Source organism: Pelodiscus sinensis, unplaced genomic scaffold (genome assembly GCF_049634645.1).
Source record: "Pelodiscus sinensis isolate JC-2024 unplaced genomic scaffold, ASM4963464v1 ctg98, whole genome shotgun sequence".
In the NCBI taxonomy this organism is placed as follows: Eukaryota; Metazoa; Chordata; order Testudines; family Trionychidae; genus Pelodiscus; species Pelodiscus sinensis.
Window position 1 is genome coordinate 248,552 of NW_027465895.1, and position 19,967 is coordinate 268,518.

Below are 19,967 nucleotides of genomic sequence, written 5' to 3' on the forward strand. Positions count from 1 at the left end.
CCGCCCCGCGTCCTGCTCCCTCCCATGCATCCCCGTCCTGCTCCCTCCCGCCCCGCGTCCTGCTCCCTCCCGCCCCGCGTCCTGCTCCCTCCCGCCCCGCATCCTGCCCTCTCCCGCCCCGCATCCTGCTCCCTCCCATGCATCCCCGTCCTGCTCCCTCCCGCCCCGCGTCCTGCTCCCTCCCGCCCCGCGTCCTGCTCTCTCCCGCCCCGCGTCCTGCTCCCTCCCGCCCCGCGTCCTGCTCCCTCCCGCCCCGCATCCTGCCCTCTCCCGCCCCGCGTCCTGCTCCCTCCCATGCATCCCCGTCCTGCTCCCTCCCGCCCCACGTCCTGCTCCCTCCCATGCATCCCCGTCCTGCTCCCTCCCGCCCCGCGTCCTGCTCCCTCCCATGCATCCCCGTCCTGCTCTCTCCCGCCCCGCGTCCTGCTCCCTCCCGCCCCGCGTCCTGCTCCCTCCCATGCATCCCCGTCCTGCTCTCTCCCGCCCCGCGTCCTGCCCTCTCCCGCCCCGCGTCCTGCCCTCTCCCGCCCCGCATCCTGCTCCCTCCCATGCATCCCCGTCCTGCCCTCTCCCGCCCCGCATCCTGCCCTCTCCCGCCCCCATCCTGCCCTCTCCCGCCCCCGTCCTGCCCTCTCCCATGCATCCCCGTCCTGCCCTCTCCCGCGCATCCCCGTCCTGCCCTCTCCCGCCCCGCGTCCTGCCCTCTCCCGCCCCGCGTCCTGCCCTCTCCCGCCCCGCGTCCTGCCCTCTCCCGCCCCGCGTCCTGCCCTCTCCCGCCCCGCATCCTGCTCTCTCCCGCCCCGCGTCCTGCTCTCTCCCGCCCCGCGTCCTGCTCTCTCCCGCCCCCGCCCTGCTCTCTCCCGCCCCGCGTCCTGCTCCCTCCCGCCCCGCGTCCTGCTCCCTCCCATGCATCCCCGTCCTGCTCTCTCCCGCCCCGCGTCCTGCTCTCTCCCGCCCCCGTCCTGCTCTCTCCCATGCGCCCCCGTCCTGCTCTCTCCCAGGCGCCCCCGTCCTGCTCTCTCCCAGGCGCCCCCGTCCTGCCCTCTCCCGCCCCCGTCCTGCCCTCTCCCATGCGCCCCCGTCCTGCTCTCTCCAGCCCGCGTCCTGCTCTCTCCCGCCCCCGCCCTGCTCTCTCCCGCCCCCGCCCTGCTCTCTCCCGCCCCACATCCTGCTCTCTCCCATGCATCCACGTCCTGCTCTCTCCCGCCCCGCGTCCTGCTCTCTCCCGCCCCGCGTCCTGCTCCCTCCCGCCCCGCGTCCTGCTCCCTCCCGCCCCGCGTCCTGCTCCCTCCCATGCATCCACGTCCTGCTCCCTCCTGCCCCGCGTCCTGCTCCCTCCCATGCATCCCCGTCCTGCTCCCTCCCGCCCCGCGTCCTGCTCCCTCCCATGCATCCCCGTCCTGCTCTCTCCCGCCCCGCGTCCTGCTCCCTCCCATGCATCCCCGCCCTGCTCTCTCCCGCCCCGCGTCCTGCTCTCTCCCGCCCCGCGTCCTGCTCCCTCCCATGCATCCCCGTCCTGCCCTCTCCCGCCCCGCGTCCTGCTCTCTCCCGCCCCGCGTCCTGCTCCCTCCCATGCATCCCCATCCTGCTCTCTCCCGCCCCGCGTCCTGCTCCCTCCCATGCATCCCCATCCTGCTCTCTCCCGCCCCGCGTCCTGCTCCCTCCCGCCCCGCGTCCTGCTCCCTCCCATGCATCCCCGTCCTGCTCTCTCCCGCCCCGCGTCCTGCTCCCTCCCGCCCCGCGTCCTGCTCCCTCCCATGCATCCCCGTCCTGCTCTCTCCCGCCCCGCGTCCTGCCCTCTCCCGCCCCGCGTCCTGCCCTCTCCCGCCCCGCATCCTGCTCCCTCCCATGCATCCCCGTCCTGCCCTCTCCCGCCCCGCATCCTGCCCTCTCCCGCCCCCATCCTGCCCTCTCCCGCCCCCGTCCTGCCCTCTCCCATGCATCCCCGTCCTGCCCTCTCCCGCGCATCCCCGTCCTGCCCTCTCCCGCCCCGCGTCCTGCCCTCTCCCGCCCCGCGTCCTGCCCTCTCCCGCCCCGCGTCCTGCCCTCTCCCGCCCCGCGTCCTGCTCTCTCCCGCCCCGCATCCTGCTCTCTCCCGCCCCGCATCCTGCTCTCTCCCGCCCCGCGTCCTGCTCTCTCCCGCCCCGCGTCCTGCTCTCTCCCGCCCCCGCCCTGCTCTCTCCCACCCCGCGTCCTGCTCCCTCCCGCCCCGCGTCCTGCTCCCTCCCATGCATCCCCGTCCTGCTCTCTCCCGCCCCGCGTCCTGCTCTCTCCCGCCCCCGTCCTGCTCTCTCCCATGCGCCCCCGTCCTGCTCTCTCCCAGGCGCCCCCGTCCTGCTCTCTCCCAGGCGCCCCCGTCCTGCCCTCTCCCGCCCCCGTCCTGCCCTCTCCCATGCGCCCCCGTCCTGCTCTCTCCAGCCCGCGTCCTGCTCTCTCCCGCCCCCGCCCTGCTCTCTCCCGCCCCCGCCCTGCTCTCTCCCGCCCCACATCCTGCTCTCTCCCATGCATCCACGTCCTGCTCTCTCCCGCCCCGCGTCCTGCTCTCTCCCGCCCCGCGTCCTGCTCCCTCCCGCCCCGCGTCCTGCTCCCTCCCGCCCCGCGTCCTGCTCCCTCCCATGCATCCACGTCCTGCTCCCTCCTGCCCCGCGTCCTGCTCCCTCCCATGCATCCCCGTCCTGCTCCCTCCCGCCCCGCGTCCTGCTCCCTCCCATGCATCCCCGTCCTGCTCTCTCCCGCCCCGCGTCCTGCTCCCTCCCATGCATCCCCGCCCTGCTCTCTCCCGCCCCGCGTCCTGCTTTCTCCCGCCCCGCGTCCTGCTCCCTCCCATGCATCCCCGTCCTGCCCTCTCCCGCCCCGCGTCCTGCTCTCTCCCGCCCCGCGTCCTGCTCCCTCCCATGCATCCCCATCCTGCTCTCTCCCGCCCCGCGTCCTGCTCCCTCCCATGCATCCCCATCCTGCTCTCTCCCGCCCCGCGTCCTGCTCTCTCCCGCCCCGCGTCCTGCTCCCTCCCATGCATCCCCGTCCTGCTCTCTCCCGCCCCGCGTCCTGCCCTCTCCCGCCCCGCGTCCTGCCCTCTCCCGCCCCGCGTCCTGCTCCCTCCCATGCATCCCCGTCCTGCCCTCTCCCGCCCCGCATCCTGCCCTCTCCCGCCCCCGTCCTGCCCTCTCCCGCCCCCGTCCTGCTCCCTCCCATGCATCCCCGTCCTGCCCTCTCCCGCCCCGCGTCCTGCCCTCTCCCGCCCCGCGTCCTGCCCTCTCCCGCCCCGCGTCCTGCTCCCTCCCGCCCCGCGTCCTGCTCCCTCCCGCCCCGCGTCCTGCTCCCTCCCGCCCCGCGTCCTGCTCCCTCCCATGCATCCCCGTCCTGCTCTCTCCCGCCCCGCGTCCTGCTCTCTCCCGCCCCCCGTCCTGCTCCCTCCCGCCCCCCGTCCTGCTCTCTCCCGCCCCGCGTCCTGCTCTCTCCCGCCCCGCGTCCTGCTCCCTCCCGCCCCGCGTCCTGCTCCCTCCCATGCATCCCCGTCCTGCTCTCTCCCGCCCCGCGTCCTGCCCTCTCCCGCCCCGCGTCCTGCCCTCTCCCGCCCCGCATCCTGCTCCCTCCCATGCATCCCCGTCCTGCCCTCTCCCGCCCCGCATCCTGCCCTCTCCCGCCCCCATCCTGCCCTCTCCCGCCCCCGTCCTGCCCTCTCCCATGCATCCCCGTCCTGCCCTCTCCCGCGCATCCCCGTCCTGCCCTCTCCCGCCCCGCGTCCTGCCCTCTCCCGCCCCGCGTCCTGCCCTCTCCCGCCCCGCGTCCTGCCCTCTCCCGCCCCGCGTCCTGCTCTCTCCCGCCCCGCATCCTGCTCTCTCCCGCCCCGCGTCCTGCTCTCTCCCGCCCCGCGTCCTGCTCTCTCCCGCCCCGCGTCCTGCTCTCTCCCGCCCCCGCCCTGCTCTCTCCCGCCCCGCGTCCTGCTCCCTCCCGCCCCGCGTCCTGCTCCCTCCCATGCATCCCCGTCCTGCTCTCTCCCGCCCCGCGTCCTGCTCTCTCCCGCCCCCGTCCTGCTCTCTCCCATGCGCCCCCGTCCTGCTCTCTCCCAGGCGCCCCCGTCCTGCTCTCTCCCAGGCGCCCCCGTCCTGCCCTCTCCCGCCCCCGTCCTGCCCTCTCCCATGCGCCCCCGTCCTGCTCTCTCCAGCCCGCGTCCTGCTCTCTCCCGCCCCCGCCCTGCTCTCTCCCGCCCCCGCCCTGCTCTCTCCCGCCCCACATCCTGCTCTCTCCCATGCATCCACGTCCTGCTCTCTCCCGCCCCGCGTCCTGCTCTCTCCCGCCCCGCGTCCTGCTCCCTCCCGCCCCGCGTCCTGCTCCCTCCCGCCCCGCGTCCTGCTCCCTCCCATGCATCCACGTCCTGCTCCCTCCTGCCCCGCGTCCTGCTCCCTCCCATGCATCCCCGTCCTGCTCCCTCCCGCCCCGCGTCCTGCTCCCTCCCATGCATCCCCGTCCTGCTCTCTCCCGCCCCGCGTCCTGCTCCCTCCCATGCATCCCCGCCCTGCTCTCTCCCGCCCCGCGTCCTGCTTTCTCCCGCCCCGCGTCCTGCTCCCTCCCATGCATCCCCGTCCTGCCCTCTCCCGCCCCGCGTCCTGCTCTCTCCCGCCCCGCGTCCTGCTCCCTCCCATGCATCCCCATCCTGCTCTCTCCCGCCCCGCGTCCTGCTCCCTCCCATGCATCCCCATCCTGCTCTCTCCCGCCCCGCGTCCTGCTCTCTCCCGCCCCGCGTCCTGCTCCCTCCCATGCATCCCCGTCCTGCTCTCTCCCGCCCCGCGTCCTGCCCTCTCCCGCCCCGCGTCCTGCCCTCTCCCGCCCCGCGTCCTGCTCCCTCCCATGCATCCCCGTCCTGCCCTCTCCCGCCCCGCATCCTGCCCTCTCCCGCCCCCGTCCTGCCCTCTCCCGCCCCCGTCCTGCTCCCTCCCATGCATCCCCGTCCTGCCCTCTCCCGCCCCGCGTCCTGCCCTCTCCCGCCCCGCGTCCTGCCCTCTCCCGCCCCGCGTCCTGCTCCCTCCCGCCCCGCGTCCTGCTCCCTCCCGCCCCGCGTCCTGCTCCCTCCCGCCCCGCGTCCTGCTCCCTCCCATGCATCCCCGTCCTGCTCTCTCCCGCCCCGCGTCCTGCTCTCTCCCGCCCCCCGTCCTGCTCCCTCCCGCCCCCCGTCCTGCTCTCTCCCGCCCCGCGTCCTGCTCTCTCCCGCCCCGCGTCCTGCTCCCTCCCATGCATCCCCGTCCTGCTCTCTCCCGCCCCGCGTCCTGCTCTCTCCCGCCCCCCGTCCTGCTCCCTCCCGCCCCCCGTCCTGCTCTCTCCCGCCCCGCGTCCTGCTCTCTCCCGCCCCGCGTCCTGCTCTCTCCCGCCCCGCGTCCTGCTCTCTCCCGCCCCGCGTCCTGCTCTCTCCCGCCCCGCGTCCTGCTCTCTCCCGCCCCGCGTCCTGCTCTCTCCCGCCCCGCGTCCTGCTCTCTCCCGCCCCGCGTCCTGCTCCCTCCCGCCCCCGTCCTGCTCTCTCCCGCCCCGCGTCCTGCTCTCTCCCGCCCCCGTCCTGCTCTCTCCCGCCCCCGTCCTGCTCCCTCCCATGCATCCCCGTCCTGCTCTCTCCCGCCCCGCATCCTGCTCTCTCCCGCCCCCGTCCTGCTCTCTCCCATGCGCCCCCGTCCTGCTCTCTCCCATGCGCCCCCGTCCTGCCCTCTCCCGCCCCCGTCCTGCCCTCTCCCATGCGCCCCCGTCCTGCTCTCTCCCGCCCCCGCCCTGCTCTCTCCCGCCCCCGCCCTGCTCTCTCCCGCCCCCGCCCTGCTCTCTCCCGCCCCCGCCCTGCTCTCTCCCATGCATCCACGTCCTGCTCTCTCCCGCCCGCGTCCTGCTCTCTCCCGCCCGCGTCCTGCTCTCTCCCGCCCCCGCCCTGCTCTCTCCCATGCATCCATGTCCTGCTCTCTCCCATGCATCCACGTCCTGCCCTCTCCCGCCCCCGCCCTGCCCTCTCCCGCCCCGCGTCCTGCTCCCTCCCATGCATCCCCGTCCTGCTCCCTCCCGCCCCGCGTCCTGCCCTCTCCCGCCCCGCATCCTGCCCTCTCCCGCCCCGCATCCTGCCCTCTCCCGCCCCGCGTCCTGCCCTCTCCCGCCCCGCGTCCTGCTCTCTCCCATGCATCCCCGTCCTGCCCCCTCCCGCCCCGCGTCCTGCTCTCTCCCGCCCCCGTCCTGCTCTCTCCCGCCCCGCGTCCTGCTCCCTCCCGCCCCGCGTCCTGCTCTCTCCCATGCATCCCCGTTCTGCCCTCTCCCGCCCCGCGTCCTGCTCTCTCCCATGCATCCCCGTCCTGCCCTCTCCCGCCCCGCGTCCTGCTCTCTCCCATGCATCCCCGTCCTGCCCTCTCCCGCCCCCGTCCTGCCCTCTCCCGCCCCCGTCCTGCTCTCTCCCGCCCCCGTCCTGCTCTCTCCCGCCCCCGTCCTGCTCTCTCCCGCCCCCGTCCTGCTCTCTCCCGCCCCCGTCCTGCTCTCTCCAGCCGGCTCGGCTAAGCGGGAGGGGCCAGCGAGGCGCAATGCCGCCGCGCCCTTCCTGCAGACAGGGTGGCTGGCGTGTCAGCCCCCCGGCCACTCACCGGTTGTCCTGTCCACAGTGAAGCGCTGCTCCCCGTCCAGCACGCTGTACACCACCCTGGCGCTGCTGCCGTACGTGGGGTCGTCGGCATCCGAGGCCATCACCTGCATCACGGACGTGCCTGCAGGACACAAGACAAGCCTGGAGCAGCTGGCAGAGCCTGCAGGCCTGCCCAAAGCTGGACCAGCCCCGACTCAGCCCAGCCAGGGCCTGGTGAGGCCAGGACTTACACCCCTAGGGATGGAGATCCCCCCCCCCCGGGAACCCAGCCCAGCGCTTCCCACCCCCAAGGGAAATCGTTTTTCCTAATCGCCAACTTAGACTCCCCCCCCGCAACTTGAGCCCCTTGCGCCTTGTTCTGCCCCTGCCCCCGCTGAGAACAGCCTCTCTGGACCCCCCTGCAGGGAGCTGCAGGCTGCTCTCAAATCCCCCCTCCCTCTGCTCTTGTGCAGACTAAACAAGCCAACTCCCTCGGCCTCCCCTCGTCCGTCATGTGCTCCAGCCCCCAATCATTTTGGTCGCCTCTGCTGGCCCCTCTCCAATGCTCCCACATCCTTTGTATAGCATGTGGGGGGGGGGAGGGCCAGAGCTGGACACAATACTCCAGATGTGGCCTCCCCAGAGCCGAATAAAGGGGAATGACGACATCTCTAGATCTGCTGGCAATGCTCCTCCTAATGCAACCTAATATGCCATTGGCCTTCTTGGCTACAAGGGCACACTGTTGACTCATATCTAGCTTCTCATCCACTGTAACCCCCAGGTCCCTGTCTGCAGAACTACTACTTAGCCAGTCGGTCCCCAGTCTGTACCAATGCTTGGGATTCTTCCATCCCACGGGCAGGACTCTGCACTTGTCCTTGTTGATCCTCATCAGATTTCTTTTGGCCCAATTCTCTAATCTGTCCAGGTCACTCTGGACCCTTCCCTGCCCTCCAGCGTATCTACCTCTCCCCCTAGCTTAGTGTCATCTGCAAACTTGCTGAGGGTGCAATCCATCCCCTCAGCCAGGGCGTTAGTAAAGATGTTGAACAAAACCAGCCCTAGAACCGATCCTTGGGGCACTCCGCTAGAAACCAGCCGCCAGCCAGACATCGAGCTGCTGCTCACTACCCGCTGGGCCCAATAGTCTAGCCAGCTTTCTGTCCATCTTACAGTCCATTTATCCAATCCATGCTTCCTTAACTTGCTGGCAAGAATATTGTGGGAGACGGTATCAAAAGCCTTGCTAAAGGCAGTGGATATGATATACCTTGACTTTCCCATGTCCACAGAGCCAGTTACCTCGTCAGAGAAGCTAATCAGATTGGTCAGGCACGACTTGCCCTTGGTGAATCCAAGTGACTATTCCTGATCACTTTCCCCTCTTCCAAGTGCTTCAAAATGGATTCCTTGGGGATCCCCTCCATGATTTTTAGGGGACTGAGGTAAGGCTGACTGGCCCTGGATCGTCCTTCTTCCCTTTTTTGAAGATGGGCCCTGCATTTGCCTTTTTCCAATCATCTGGGATCTCTCCCGATCTCCACAAGTTTTCAAAGATAATGGCCAAAGGCTCCGCAATGACATTTGCCAACTCCCTCAGCACCCTCGGATGCACTAAGTCCGGACCCATGGATTTGTGCGTGTTTAGCTTTTCTAAATAGTTCCTAACCTGTTCTTTACCCACCACGGGCTGTCCACCTCCTTCCCATACTGCCTTGCCTACTGCATGTGTCTGGGAGCTGACCTTGTGCGTGAAGACAGATGTAAAGAAAGCATCGAGTACTTCAGCTTTTCCCACATCATCTGTCACTAGGGTACCGCCCTCAGCCAGTAAGGGCCCCACCCCCTCTCTGGTCACCCTCTTATTGCTAACATGCCTGCAGAAACCTTTCTTCTTATCCTTCACATCCCTTGCCAGCTGCAATTCCAGTCGCACTTCTGCCTTCCTGAGAACTCCGCTGCAATAGATTTATACTCCTCCCTGGTCATCCGTCCGAGCTTCCACTTCTTATAAGCTTCCTTTTTGTGTGTGAGCTCACCAAGGGTTTCCCTGCTGAGCCAAGCTGGTCGCCTACCACATTTGCTTTTCTTACTGCACATCGGGATGCTTTGTTCCTGTGCCTTCAATAAGGTGGCTTTAAAATCCTTTCCCCTTCATGTTAGCATCCCAAGGGATAATGCCCATCAGTTCCCAGAGGGAGTTCAAGGCTGCTTTTCTGAAGTCCAGGGTGTGTGTTTTGCTGCTCTCCTTTCTTCCTTTCATCAGGATCCTGAACTCGACCATCTCATGATCACTGCTTCCCAGAGAATATCTTATTGCCTCTATATAAAGCCATGGTATGCCCACATCTTGCACACGGCAGGCAGATGTGGTCGCCCGGCCTCAAAAAAGATTTCTTGGCATTGGAAAAGGTTCAAAAAAGGGCAACCAAAATGCGGAGGGGTTTGGAACGGCTGCCGTGTGAGGAGAGATTAAGAAGACAAGGGCTTTTCAGCTTAGGAAAGAGGAGACTGAGGGGGCTATGATATAAAAGAGGTCTCTAAAATAGTTTCCACCAGTCATGTTTATTTACTGCTCCCATAACACAAGAACTAGGGGTCAGCAAGTGAACGTACTAAGTAGTAGATTTAAAAGAAACAAGAGGAAGTTTTTCTTTCCACAAGGCATAATCAACCTGTGGAACTCCTCGCCAGAGGAGATTGTGAAGGTCAAGACTTGAACAGGGTTCAAGAAAGAGTTAGCTGAATCCATGGAGGTGATGGCTCTTAAGCCAGGATGGGCAGGGAGGGTCCCTGGCCTCTGTCTGCCAGGGGAGGGATGACGTGATGATTCCCTGTTTCTGTTCACTATCTCCGGCAGACAGGACGCTGGCTGGATGGGCCTTTACTCGGAGCCGCCTGGCCGCTCTGGGGTGCGTAACGACCCCCTTCTTGGCAATGCAGCCGGGAGCCAAGGGGCTATGGGGCCTGGGACTAAGCAGGGGCTCCGGCCCTAGGCTGCTGCAGCGTCTGCCCCAGCAGGCAGCCAAGCAGGGGAGCCTGCTCCCTCCCTCCCTCCCTCCCAGCCAGCCCCGCCCGCATGCACTGCACGTCCAGGGCCACAGGAGTGTCAATTGGATAAAAGTCCATCAAACGGTTGCAATTACGTTATTGATTCCAACGCTGCCTCATTAACCAGGGCGCTTCACTCGGCCGGTCCCCGCGCCGGCGCTAATTGGACATCATGTTCCATCTGACAAAGGCAGGACCCGGCCTGCGAGCCCGGGGAGGGGCGGGGAAGACGGGGGGGGGGGGAGATGTGACCGTGCCCTGCTCACGCAGTCCGAGGCCCCCAGCAAACCTACAGCAGAGACCGCGGGGCCCACCCCGGGCGACGCAGAAACCCGGCGCTCACGGTGCAGAGCAGCCCCCCAGGCCGGCTGGCGGGACAGGGGCTGATCACAGGCACCCGACTGCACAGGGCCGGGAGAACACACGGCCATGGGGCTACGGGAGTGGGCTAATGGAGCCATCTCACCTCTCCAGCGCCAGGGCTACCGGGAGAGACAGCACAGTCCTGGCCCCTGGCCCCAGCCCAGCCCCACAGCGCCGACGGGCATCCCTGGGCGGCAGTCCCGGCCCCTGGCCCCAGCCCATCCCCACAGCGCCGACGGGCATCCCTGGGCGGCAGTCCCGGCCCCTGGCCCCAGCCCAGCCCCACAGCACCGACGGGCATCCCTGGGCGGCAGTCCCGGCCCCTGGCCCCAGCCCAGCCCCACAGCGCCGACGGGCATCCCTGGGCGGCAGGTCCCAGCCCCTGGCCCCAGCCCATCCCCACAGCACCGACGGGCATCCCTGGGTGGCAGTCCCGGCCCCTAGCCCCAGCCCACCCCCACAGCACCGACGGGCATCCCTGGGCGGCAGTCCCAGCCCACCCCCACAGCGCCGACGGGCATCCCTGGGCGGCAGTCCCGGCCCCTGGCCCCAGCCCACCCCCACAGCACCGACGGGCATCCCTGGGCGGCAGTCCCGGCCCCTGGCCCCAGCCCAGCCCCACAGCACCGACGGGCATCCCTGGGCGGCAGTCCCAGCCCCTACCCCCAGCCCAGCCCCACAGCGCCGACGGGCATCCCTGGGCGGCAGGTCCCGGCCCCTGGCCCCAGCCCCACAGCGCCGACGGGCATCCCCGGGCGGCAGTCCCAGCCCCTACCCCCAGCCCAGCCCCACAGCGCCGACGGGCATCCCTGGGCGGCAGTCCCGGCCCCTGGCCCCAGCCCACCCCCACAGCACCGACGGGCATCCCTGGGCGGCAGTCCCGGCCCCTGGCCCCAGCCCAGCCCCACAGCGCCGACGGGCATCCCTGGGCGGCAGGTCCCGGCCCCTGGCCCCAGCCCAGCCCCACAGCGCCGACGGGCATCCCTGGGCGGCAGGTCCCGGCCCCTGGCCCCAGCCCATCCCCACAGCGCCGACGGGCATCCCTGGGCGGCAGGTCCCGGCCCCTGGCCCCAGCCCAGCCCCACAGCGCCGACGGGCATCCCTGGGCGGCAGGTCCCGGCCCCTGGCCCCAGCCCAGCCCCACAGCGCCGACGGGCATCCCTGGGCGGCAGGTCCCGGCCCCTGGCCCCAGCCCCACAGCGCCGACGGGCATCCCTGGGCGGCAGGTCCCGGCCCCTGGCCCCAGCCCAGCCCCACAGCGCCGACGGGCATCCCTGGGCGGCAGGTCCCGGCCCCTGGCCCCAGCCCAGCCCCACAGCGCCGACGGGCATCCCTGGGCGGCAGGTCCCGGCCCCTGGCCCCAGCCCCACAGCGCCGACGGGCATCCCTGGGCGGCAGGTCCCGGCCCCTGGCCCCAGCCCCACAGCGCCGACGGGCATCCCTGGGCGGCAGGTCCCGGCCCCTGGCCCCAGCCCCACAGCGCCGACGGGCATCCCTGGGCGGCAGGTCCCGGCCCCTGGCCCCAGCCCCACAGCGCCGACGGGCATCCCTGGGCGGCAGGTCCCGGCCCCTGGCCCCAGCCCCACAGCGCCGACAGGCATCCCTGGGCGGCAGGTCCCGGCCCCTGGCCCCACCCCCACAGCGCCGACGGGCATCCCTGGGCGGCAGTCCCGGCCCCTGGCCCCAGCCCCACAGCGCCGACGGGCATCCCTGGGCGGCAGTCCCGGCCCCTGGCCCCAGCCCCACAGCGCCGACAGGCATCCCTGGGCGGCAGGTCCCGGCCCCTGGCCCCACCCCCACAGCGCCGACGGGCATCCCTGGGCGGCAGGTCCCGGCCCCTGGCCCCAGCCCATCCCCACAGCGCCGACGGGCATCCCTGGGCGGCAGGTCCCGCGAGGCAGCGCCACCCCGCGGCCAGGCACGGCTCGGGGCTGCTCGGGTGCCCGTGTTCCCCGGAGCCCAGGCTTTGCTCTAGCGGCTCAGCAATGACAGAGCTCTGGCGGGACCTGGCCACACGGAGCCAGGTCTCCTCACTATTCAGTGATGACCGGTTCCCGTCCCGGCAGCACCAAGTCCAGGGGGCTTTGCAACGTTCCCTCTTTTTGCCCCACCTGGGGACGCGGCTGGTGCCTGCGGGACAAGGAAGGAAGGGCCCTCGGGGGCCACACGGCCATCGAGCCGAGCCCCCTGGCTCCCAGGAACGGCCTGCTTGGGGAGAAGGCCCCGGCTGGGCGGAGGGAACGTCCCTGCAGCCTCCGAGCCCTCGCCTGCAGCCACGGGCAGGCAGCTCACCCAGCGCCAGGATCTCGCACCCGTGACTAATGACTCACGGACAAGGGATTCTGGGGTCCCAGGGGTGCAGAAAGGGAGGGCCCAGGGGCTGTGGGATGTGGCCTGCAGCCAGGTGCACCGGGCCCACGGGCAGTAGGCGCAGACACGGGAAAGCGGGCGTCCCCGACCACGCTGCATCCCGGGGGCCGAGGGCTCCGGACGCTCCCGCCGCCCTGGCCCAGGGCGAAGGTCTTTGCTCACCCAGCTCCAGCTGGCAGAGCCTGGCGCCCGGTCGCTCCCAGCATGTCCCCGCTGATTGCACTGAACAAATCCCCTCGCTCTGCCGCCAGCCAGGAGATTAGACAATTTCCCTTGGCTCTAATCACTGCTCCCCGGCGGCCTGGGCCCAACGGCCCGGCCTGACCCCGCTTCCTGCCGGCACAGCCCCAGCGCCTCTCATGCAGCTGCTGGCCACTGCCCCAGGCACGGGCTGCAGCGATCTGCACCAGGCCCCATGCACGGCCCGGGATCAGGCCCTCGGACTGACCGTGTGGGGATCCTAGAATGGGAACGGGGGCCCGGCTTGGGAGTGAGGGACAGTTCCCAGGAGAAATGCAACGTAGCGGTTCAGGGGGACAGCGGCTCCGGGCCCATGCGCCACGGGCTCCAGTGGGAGCTGTAAGAAGTAGCAGGGTCAGGACTCACATGGACAGCGCCCCCCAGGCTGGCTCCGGCCACAGATGGGAGAGTGAGCAAGTCCCGGCATGGGGAGGGGCTGGACCCTGCCTGAAGGTGCCCGGGGCCGGGCGTCGGCAGGGCAGCACGCCACAGGAGCAGCAGCCGCCCGCGGGCCACGGGAGGGCGTCAGGCTGCCCTGCGCGGGGCGGGGGAGGAACCTCTGCTCACGGCGTTAGCAGCCCCGATCCAAACACAGGAAGCCCCCCCTCCCCTCGCCACCCCGGGACTCTGTGACCGGGCAGGCAGGACTCCCAGTTATCCCAGGAACTGTAGCAAGACTGGGCCTGCTCCTGGGACAAGACCCACCCCGCCATCACTGGACACTGCCCACAGCAGGGCCTGGGCCTCCTTCCCCGCCGAGGCCGGAGCACGGGAGGAACCAGCCAGGACTGGGCAGACTCCGCCGGCAGGGACGGGGGCCTGGCACCCGGCTCGGCCCCTCCCGCCGCACAGGCCCCCCCCCCGCTGGCACCCGGCTCGGCCCCTCCCGCCGCACAGGCCCCCCCCCCCGCTGGCACCCGGCTCGGCCCCCTCCCGCTGCACAGGCCCCCCCCCCGCTGGCACCCGGCTCGGCCCCCTCCCGCCGCACAGGCCCCCCCCCCCCGCTGGCACCCGGCTCGGCCCCCTCCCGCTGCACAGGCCCCCCCCCCGGCAGGGACGGGGGGCTGGCACCCGGCTCGGCCCCCTCCCGCCGCACAGGCCCCCCCCCCGGCAGGGACGGGGGGCTGGCACCCGGCTCGGCCCCCTCCCACTGCACAGGCCCCCCCCCCCCGCTGGCACCCGGCTCGGCCCCCTCCCGCCGCACAGGCCCCCCCTGCCGGCAGGGACGGGGGCCTGGCACCCGGCTCGGCCCCCTCCCGCTGCACAGGCCCCCCCGCCGGCAGGGACGGGGGCCTGGCACCCGGCTCGGCCCCCTCCCACTGCACAGGCCCCCCCCCCCGCTGGCACCCGGCTCGGCCCCCTCCCGCTGCACAGGCCCCCGCCCGCTGGCACCCGGCTCGGCCCCCTCCCGCCGCACAGGCCCCCCCCCCCGCTGGCACCCGGCTCGGCCCCCTCCCGCCGCACAGGCCCCCCCCCGCCGGCAGGGACGGGGGCCTGGCACCCGGCTCGGCCCCCTCCCGCCGCACAGGCCCCCCCGCCGGCAGGGACGGGGGCCTGGCACCCGGCTCGGCCCACTCCCACTGCACAGGCCCCCCACCCCCCCGCTGGCACCCGGCTCGGCCCCCTCCCGCCGCACAGGCCCCCCCCCCGCTGGCACCCGGCTCGGCCCCCTCCCGCCGCACAGGCCCCCCCCCCGCCGGCAGGGACGGGGGGCTGGCACCCGGCTCGGCCCCCTCCCGCCGCACAGGCCCCCCCCGCCGGCAGGGACGGGGGGCTGGCACCCGGCTCGGCCCCCTCCCGCTGCACAGGCCCCCCCGCCGGCAGGGACGGGGGCCTGGCACCCGGCTCGGCCCCCTCCCACTGCACAGGGCCCCCCCCCCGCTGGCACCCGGCTCGGCCCCCTCCCGCCGCACAGGCCCACCCCCCGCTGGCACCCGGCTCGGCCCCCTCCCGCCGCACAGGCCCCCCCCCCCGCTGGCACCCGGCTCGGCCCCCTCCCGCCGCACAGGCCCCCCCCCCCGCTGGCACCCGGCTCGGCCCCCTCCCGCCGCACAGGCCCCCCCCCCGCTGGCACCCGGCTCGGCCCCCTCCCGCTGCACAGGCCGCCCCCCCCGCTGGCACCCGGCTCGGCCCCCTCCCGCCGCACAGGCCCCCCCCCCGCTGGCACCCGGCTCGGCCCCCTCCCGCCGCACAGGCCCCCCCCCCCCGCTGGCACCCGGCTCGGCCCCCTCCCGCCGCACAGGCCCCCCCCCCGCTGGCACCCGGCTCGGCCCCCTCCCGCCGCACAGGCCCCCCCCCCCGCTGGCACCCGGCTCGGCCCCCTCCCGCCGCACAGGCCCCCCCCCGCCGGCAGGGACGGGGGCCTGGCACCCGGCTCGGCCCCCTCCCGCCGCACAGGCCCCCCCGCCGGCAGGGACGGGGGGCTGGCACCCGGCTCGGCCCCCTCCCGCCGCACAGGCCCCCCCCGCCGGCAGGGACGGGGGGCTGGCACCCGGATCGGCCCCCTCCCGCCGCACAGGCCCCCCCCGCCGGCAGGGACGGGGGGCTGGCACCCGGATCGGCCCCCTCCCGCCGCACAGGCCCCCCCGCCGGCAGGGACGGGGGGCTGGCACCCGGCTCGGCCCCCTCCCGCTGCACAGGCCCCCCCGCCGGCAGGGACGGGGGCCTGGCACCCGGCTCGGCCCCCTCCCACTGCACAGGCCCCCCCCCCCCGCTGGCACCCGGCTCGGCCCCCTCCCGCTGCACAGGGCCCCCCGCCGGCAGGGACGGGGGCCTGGCACCCGGCTCGGCCCCCTCCCACTGCACAGGCCCCCCCCCCGCTGGCAGCCGGCTCGGCCCCCTCCCGCTGCACAGGCCCCCCCGCCGGCAGGGATGGGGGCCTGGCACCCGGCTCGGCCCCCTCCCACTGCACAGGCCCCCCACCCCCCCGCTGGCACCCGGCTCGGCCCCCTCCCGCCGCACAGGCCCCCCCGCCGGCAGGGATGGGGGCCTGGCACCCGGCTCGGCCCCCTCCCACTGCACAGGCCCCCCACCCCCCCGCTGGCACCCGGCTCGGCCCCCTCCCACTGCACAGGCCCCCCACCCCCCCGCTGGCACCCGGATCGGCCCCCTCCCGCCGCACAGGCCCCCCCGCCGGCAGGGACGGGGGGCTGGCACCCGGCTCGGCCCCCTCCCGCTGCACAGGCCCCCCCGCCAGCAGGGACGGGGGGCTGGCACTCGGCTCGGCCCCCTCCCGCTGCACAGGCCCCCCCCCCCCCCGCTGGCAGCCGGCCGGCAGGATTCTCACTCACTCCCCCAAGGCCTTGTTTGTTTGCCCGCCTGGCCCCGGCCGGACTCTCCGTCTGCCTGGACAAGAGCCATGGGGCGCGGGGGCTGGCGCCCACGGCTGCGGGCACCCACCTACGGGGGACAGCTCGGCCACGCTGCCGATGTAGGGCCCCTCCAGGAAGCGGGGCTCGCTGTCGTTGATGTCCTGCACCTTGATGATGAACTCCGACTCGGGCTCCAGCAGCTGGTCGGTCTGGCGGTCCCGGGCCTGTGCCCGCAGCGTGTAGAAGGTCTTCTGCTCCCGGTCCAGGCGCTCGGTGGCGTGGATGTCGCCGGTCAGCTCGTCGATGAGGAAGATGGTTCCCGCGCCCTCCCCAGAGATGGTGTACTTGATGGAGCCGTCCCCCTCATCCGAGTCGGAGTGGATCTGCCGGGGAAGGACAGAGGGAGAGGCTGGACCACAGAAACGGCCTGAGCCCCCAGCCCTGCTGCGAAGAGAAGCCGTGAGGAGACACCGGGCAAGGGACGAGCCGGGGCTGGACCCGGAGGCACGGGGGGGCCAGGGCAGGGGCCCGGTGCTGCACGGCTTCCACTGCCCAGTTAGTCCGGCCTGGCCTGGCCCTCTTGGAAGGGAACAGCAAGCAAATCCTCCGCCACTGCTCTGCTGTGCGACCTTGGGCCTGTCACCAGTTCTCTGCCCCACAGCACTAACAGAGCTGAGCGAATAACCCTGTGTCCCCATGCCGGGGGCAGAGCGATGGGCAGGACAGGGGACACAACGGGAACAACGCCACCAACGCACGCGGAGAAACGCCGGCTCCCTGCCCTCCAGCCCCTCGCTAGCAGCCGCACTACACTGGCGCCAGGCTCCAGCCTCGATAGCGGGGCCGCCCGCCTGCCCGTCCTTCTGCATGGGCAGCTTCATGCCCACCCAGCCGTCTCGCAGGGACCGGAGCCCTGAGCTCAGTGCCAGGGAAAGCCGCTGTTATAGCCAACAGCTTCCTCTGGGTTTCCTACCCAAGACGCTACTTGGCGTGTGGGCCCAAGGGAAACAGCCGCTGCCTTGGCCCTGCGGCCGCCTGGAGCCCAGGCCGGGCCCTGCCATTTCAGTGGTGGTGTTAAAGTGAGTTATGAGGTTTTTACAATCTAGCCGCTTCTGAGAATCTATTCCCAGTAACTGGACAGGCAGAATGCATCTCGGAGGAGAGCGTGGGCACTAATTGGGGCAATCCATAACGGACAGGCCCCCGGAGAGGCGCGCCCAGACGCACTCATTTACTCCCCACAATTTCTGCTGAGAATCAGCAAAGTTGCCAAAAAAAGAGCCGGCCATTAATCGGCTAATGAAATATGAAAATGTTTATGGGCCATTCAATCTTCCAAACTGCACTTCTATAATCCACTGTAAAGACACACGGCTCCACCAGCAAGAATTTACACCAGCACCTGCCTCTTTATATGACGCCTTCATTAGATTTATCTCGTTAGATACTGTTTGTATATTTATTTCAGGAGTGAGAGGCCCACACATTGGACAATTCAATGCACTTTACATGCTAGTCATACATTACTGTCTACGTCAGATACACCCGCCTGCCCGGCACCACCTGGAACCGCACCGGCCTGGCCGGGAGATACACCCGCCTGCCCGGCACCACCTGGAACCGCACCGGCCTGGCCGGGAGATACACCCGCCTGCCCGGCACCACCTGGAACCGCACCGGCCTGGCCAGGAGATACACCCGCCTGCCCGGCACCACCTGGAACCGCACCGGCCTGGCCGGGAGATACACCCGCCTGCCCGGCACCACCTGGAACCGCACCGGCCTGGCCGGGAGATACACCCGCCTGCCCGGCACCACCTGGAACCACACCGGCCTGGCCGGGAGATACACCCGCCTGCCCGGCATCACCTGGAACCGCACCGGCCTGGCCGGGAGATACACCCGCCTGCCCGGCATCACCTGGAACCGCACCGGCCTGGCCAGGAGATACACCCGCCTGCCCGGCACCACCTGGAACCGCACCGGCCTGGCCGGGAGATACACCCGCCTGCCCGGCACCACCTGGAACCGCACCGGCCTGGCCGGGAGATACACCCGCCTGCCCGGCACCACCTGGAACCGCACCGGCCTGGCCGGGAGATACACCCGCCTGCCCGGCACCACCTGGAACCGCACCGGCCTGGCCAGGAGATACACCCGCCTGCCTGGCATCACCTGGAACCGCACCGGCCTGGCCAGGAGATACACCCGCCTGCCCGGCACCACCTGGAACCGCACCGGCCTGGCCGGGAGATACACCCGCCTGCCCGGCATCACCTGGAACCACACCGGCCTGGCCAGGAGATACACCCGCCTGCCCGACACCATCTGGAACCGCACCGGCCTGGCTGGGAGATACACCCGCCTGCCCGGCACCATCTGGAACCGCACCGGCCTGGCCGGGAGATACACCTGCCTACCCGGCACCATCTGGAACCGCACCGGCCTGGCCGGGAGATACACACGCCTGCCCGGCACCATCTGGAACCGCACCGGCCTGGCCGGGAGATACACCCGCCTGCCCGGCACCACCTGGAACCGCACTGGCCTGGCCGGGAGATACACCCGCCTGCCCGGCATCACCTGGAACCGCACTGGCCTGGCCGGGAGATACACCCGCCTGCCCGGCACCACCTGGAACCGCACTGGCCTGGACGGGAGATACACCCGCCTGCCCGGCACCATCTGGAACCGCACCGGAACCGCACCGGCCTGGCCGGGAGATACACCCGCCTGCCCGGCACCACCTGGAACCGCACTGGCCTGGCCGGGAGATACACCCGCCTGCCCAGCACCACCTGGAACCGCACTGGCCTGGCCGGGAGATACACCCGCCTGCCTGGCATCACCTGGAACGACACCGGCCTGGCCAGGAGATACACCCGCCTGCCCGGCATCACCTGGAACCGCACCGGCCTGGCCGGAAGATACACCCGCCTGCCCGGCATCACCTGGAACCGCACCGGCCTGGCCGGGAGATACACCCGCCTGCCCGGCATCACCTGGAATCGCACCGGCCTAGCCGGGAGATACACCCGCCTGCCCGGCATCACCTGGAATCGCACCGGCCTGCCCGGGAGATATACCCGCCTGCCCGGCATCACCTGGAATCGCACCGGCCTAGCCGGGAGATACACCCGCCTGCCCAGCATCACCTGGAACCGCACTGGCCTGGCCGGGAGATACACCCATCTGCCCAGCATCACCTGGAACCGCACCGGCCTGGCCGAAAGATACACCCGCCTGCCTGGCACCACCTGGGAATTTCTCCTGTGTGCCTGGCAGTACCTGGAAAAGACTCCCCGGCCAACCTATGAAACACACCTGTTTTCTCAGCTATACCAAGGAAACACACCCCTCCTCAGCCCCGCTTGAGAAATACATCCAGATGCCTCTTTCCTGCTGGGCTTCCTGGCAGCAGGGGTATCAGGGCTCTTCCCCGCTATAGCACTCTGAGTGCAGAAGATGGGGGGGGGGGCCGCAAGGGACCTTAAATGCCTTGCCTCTATAGGATCCACTTGCAAAACTCCCCAGAGTCACAGATTCGTGGACTTTGGGAGGAGCTGCCACCCCCAAGCGATTTAATCCTGAGAAGACAGGAAGGAAGACTTGACTCCCTTCCCCGGGGGTACGCCAAGCTCTTTAGCCAGAGAGAGCTGGAAAAATGAAGCAAAAAGCAGCGAACACAAACTCTCTGTCTAGCTGATCCCCAAGGCGAGGCACGCAGACCTCCTGCGACCTTCAGGACACAAGAATCAGACCGGCGCCTTCAGAATGATTTTATTTACAAAACAAAAAGATCCACTTGAGCAAGCAGACTTGGTCACTAAGTGCAACAGAGCAACTGAGAAAAGAACAGCTCCGAAGCCAACGGACCCTCGCTCTCGGGGCTGTAACAAGCGGGGAAGGGAAGGGAAGGCAGCGGTGGACAGAGGAGTTTAACCAAACCACCAAAATAAAGAAAAACTCCGTCCCTGATGGCCACTAAATACACCTCTTCCCCCTGCGCCCCCTCTGTGCCGAGCCCAGTACATCACGTAGGCCTGGCAATT

The 19,967-nt window shown here is 70.7% G+C and overlaps 1 protein-coding gene across 2 annotated transcripts in view; it reads right to left on the reverse strand.

The window, feature by feature from the left end:
• The window catches only part of CDH22 (cadherin 22), a 108,284-nt gene that overhangs the window by 54,266 nt on the left and 34,051 nt on the right, over positions 1 to 19,967 (reverse strand). For both annotated transcript variants that reach the window (XM_075916202.1, XM_075916203.1), the window contains exons 3-4: positions 16,004 to 16,298; positions 6,600 to 6,719 (exon numbers count right to left, since the gene is read on the reverse strand). In XM_075916202.1, the coding sequence (XP_075772317.1) occupies positions 6,600 to 6,719; positions 16,004 to 16,298 (415 nt within the window). The remainder of the gene's footprint in view (positions 1 to 6,599; positions 6,720 to 16,003; positions 16,299 to 19,967) is intronic.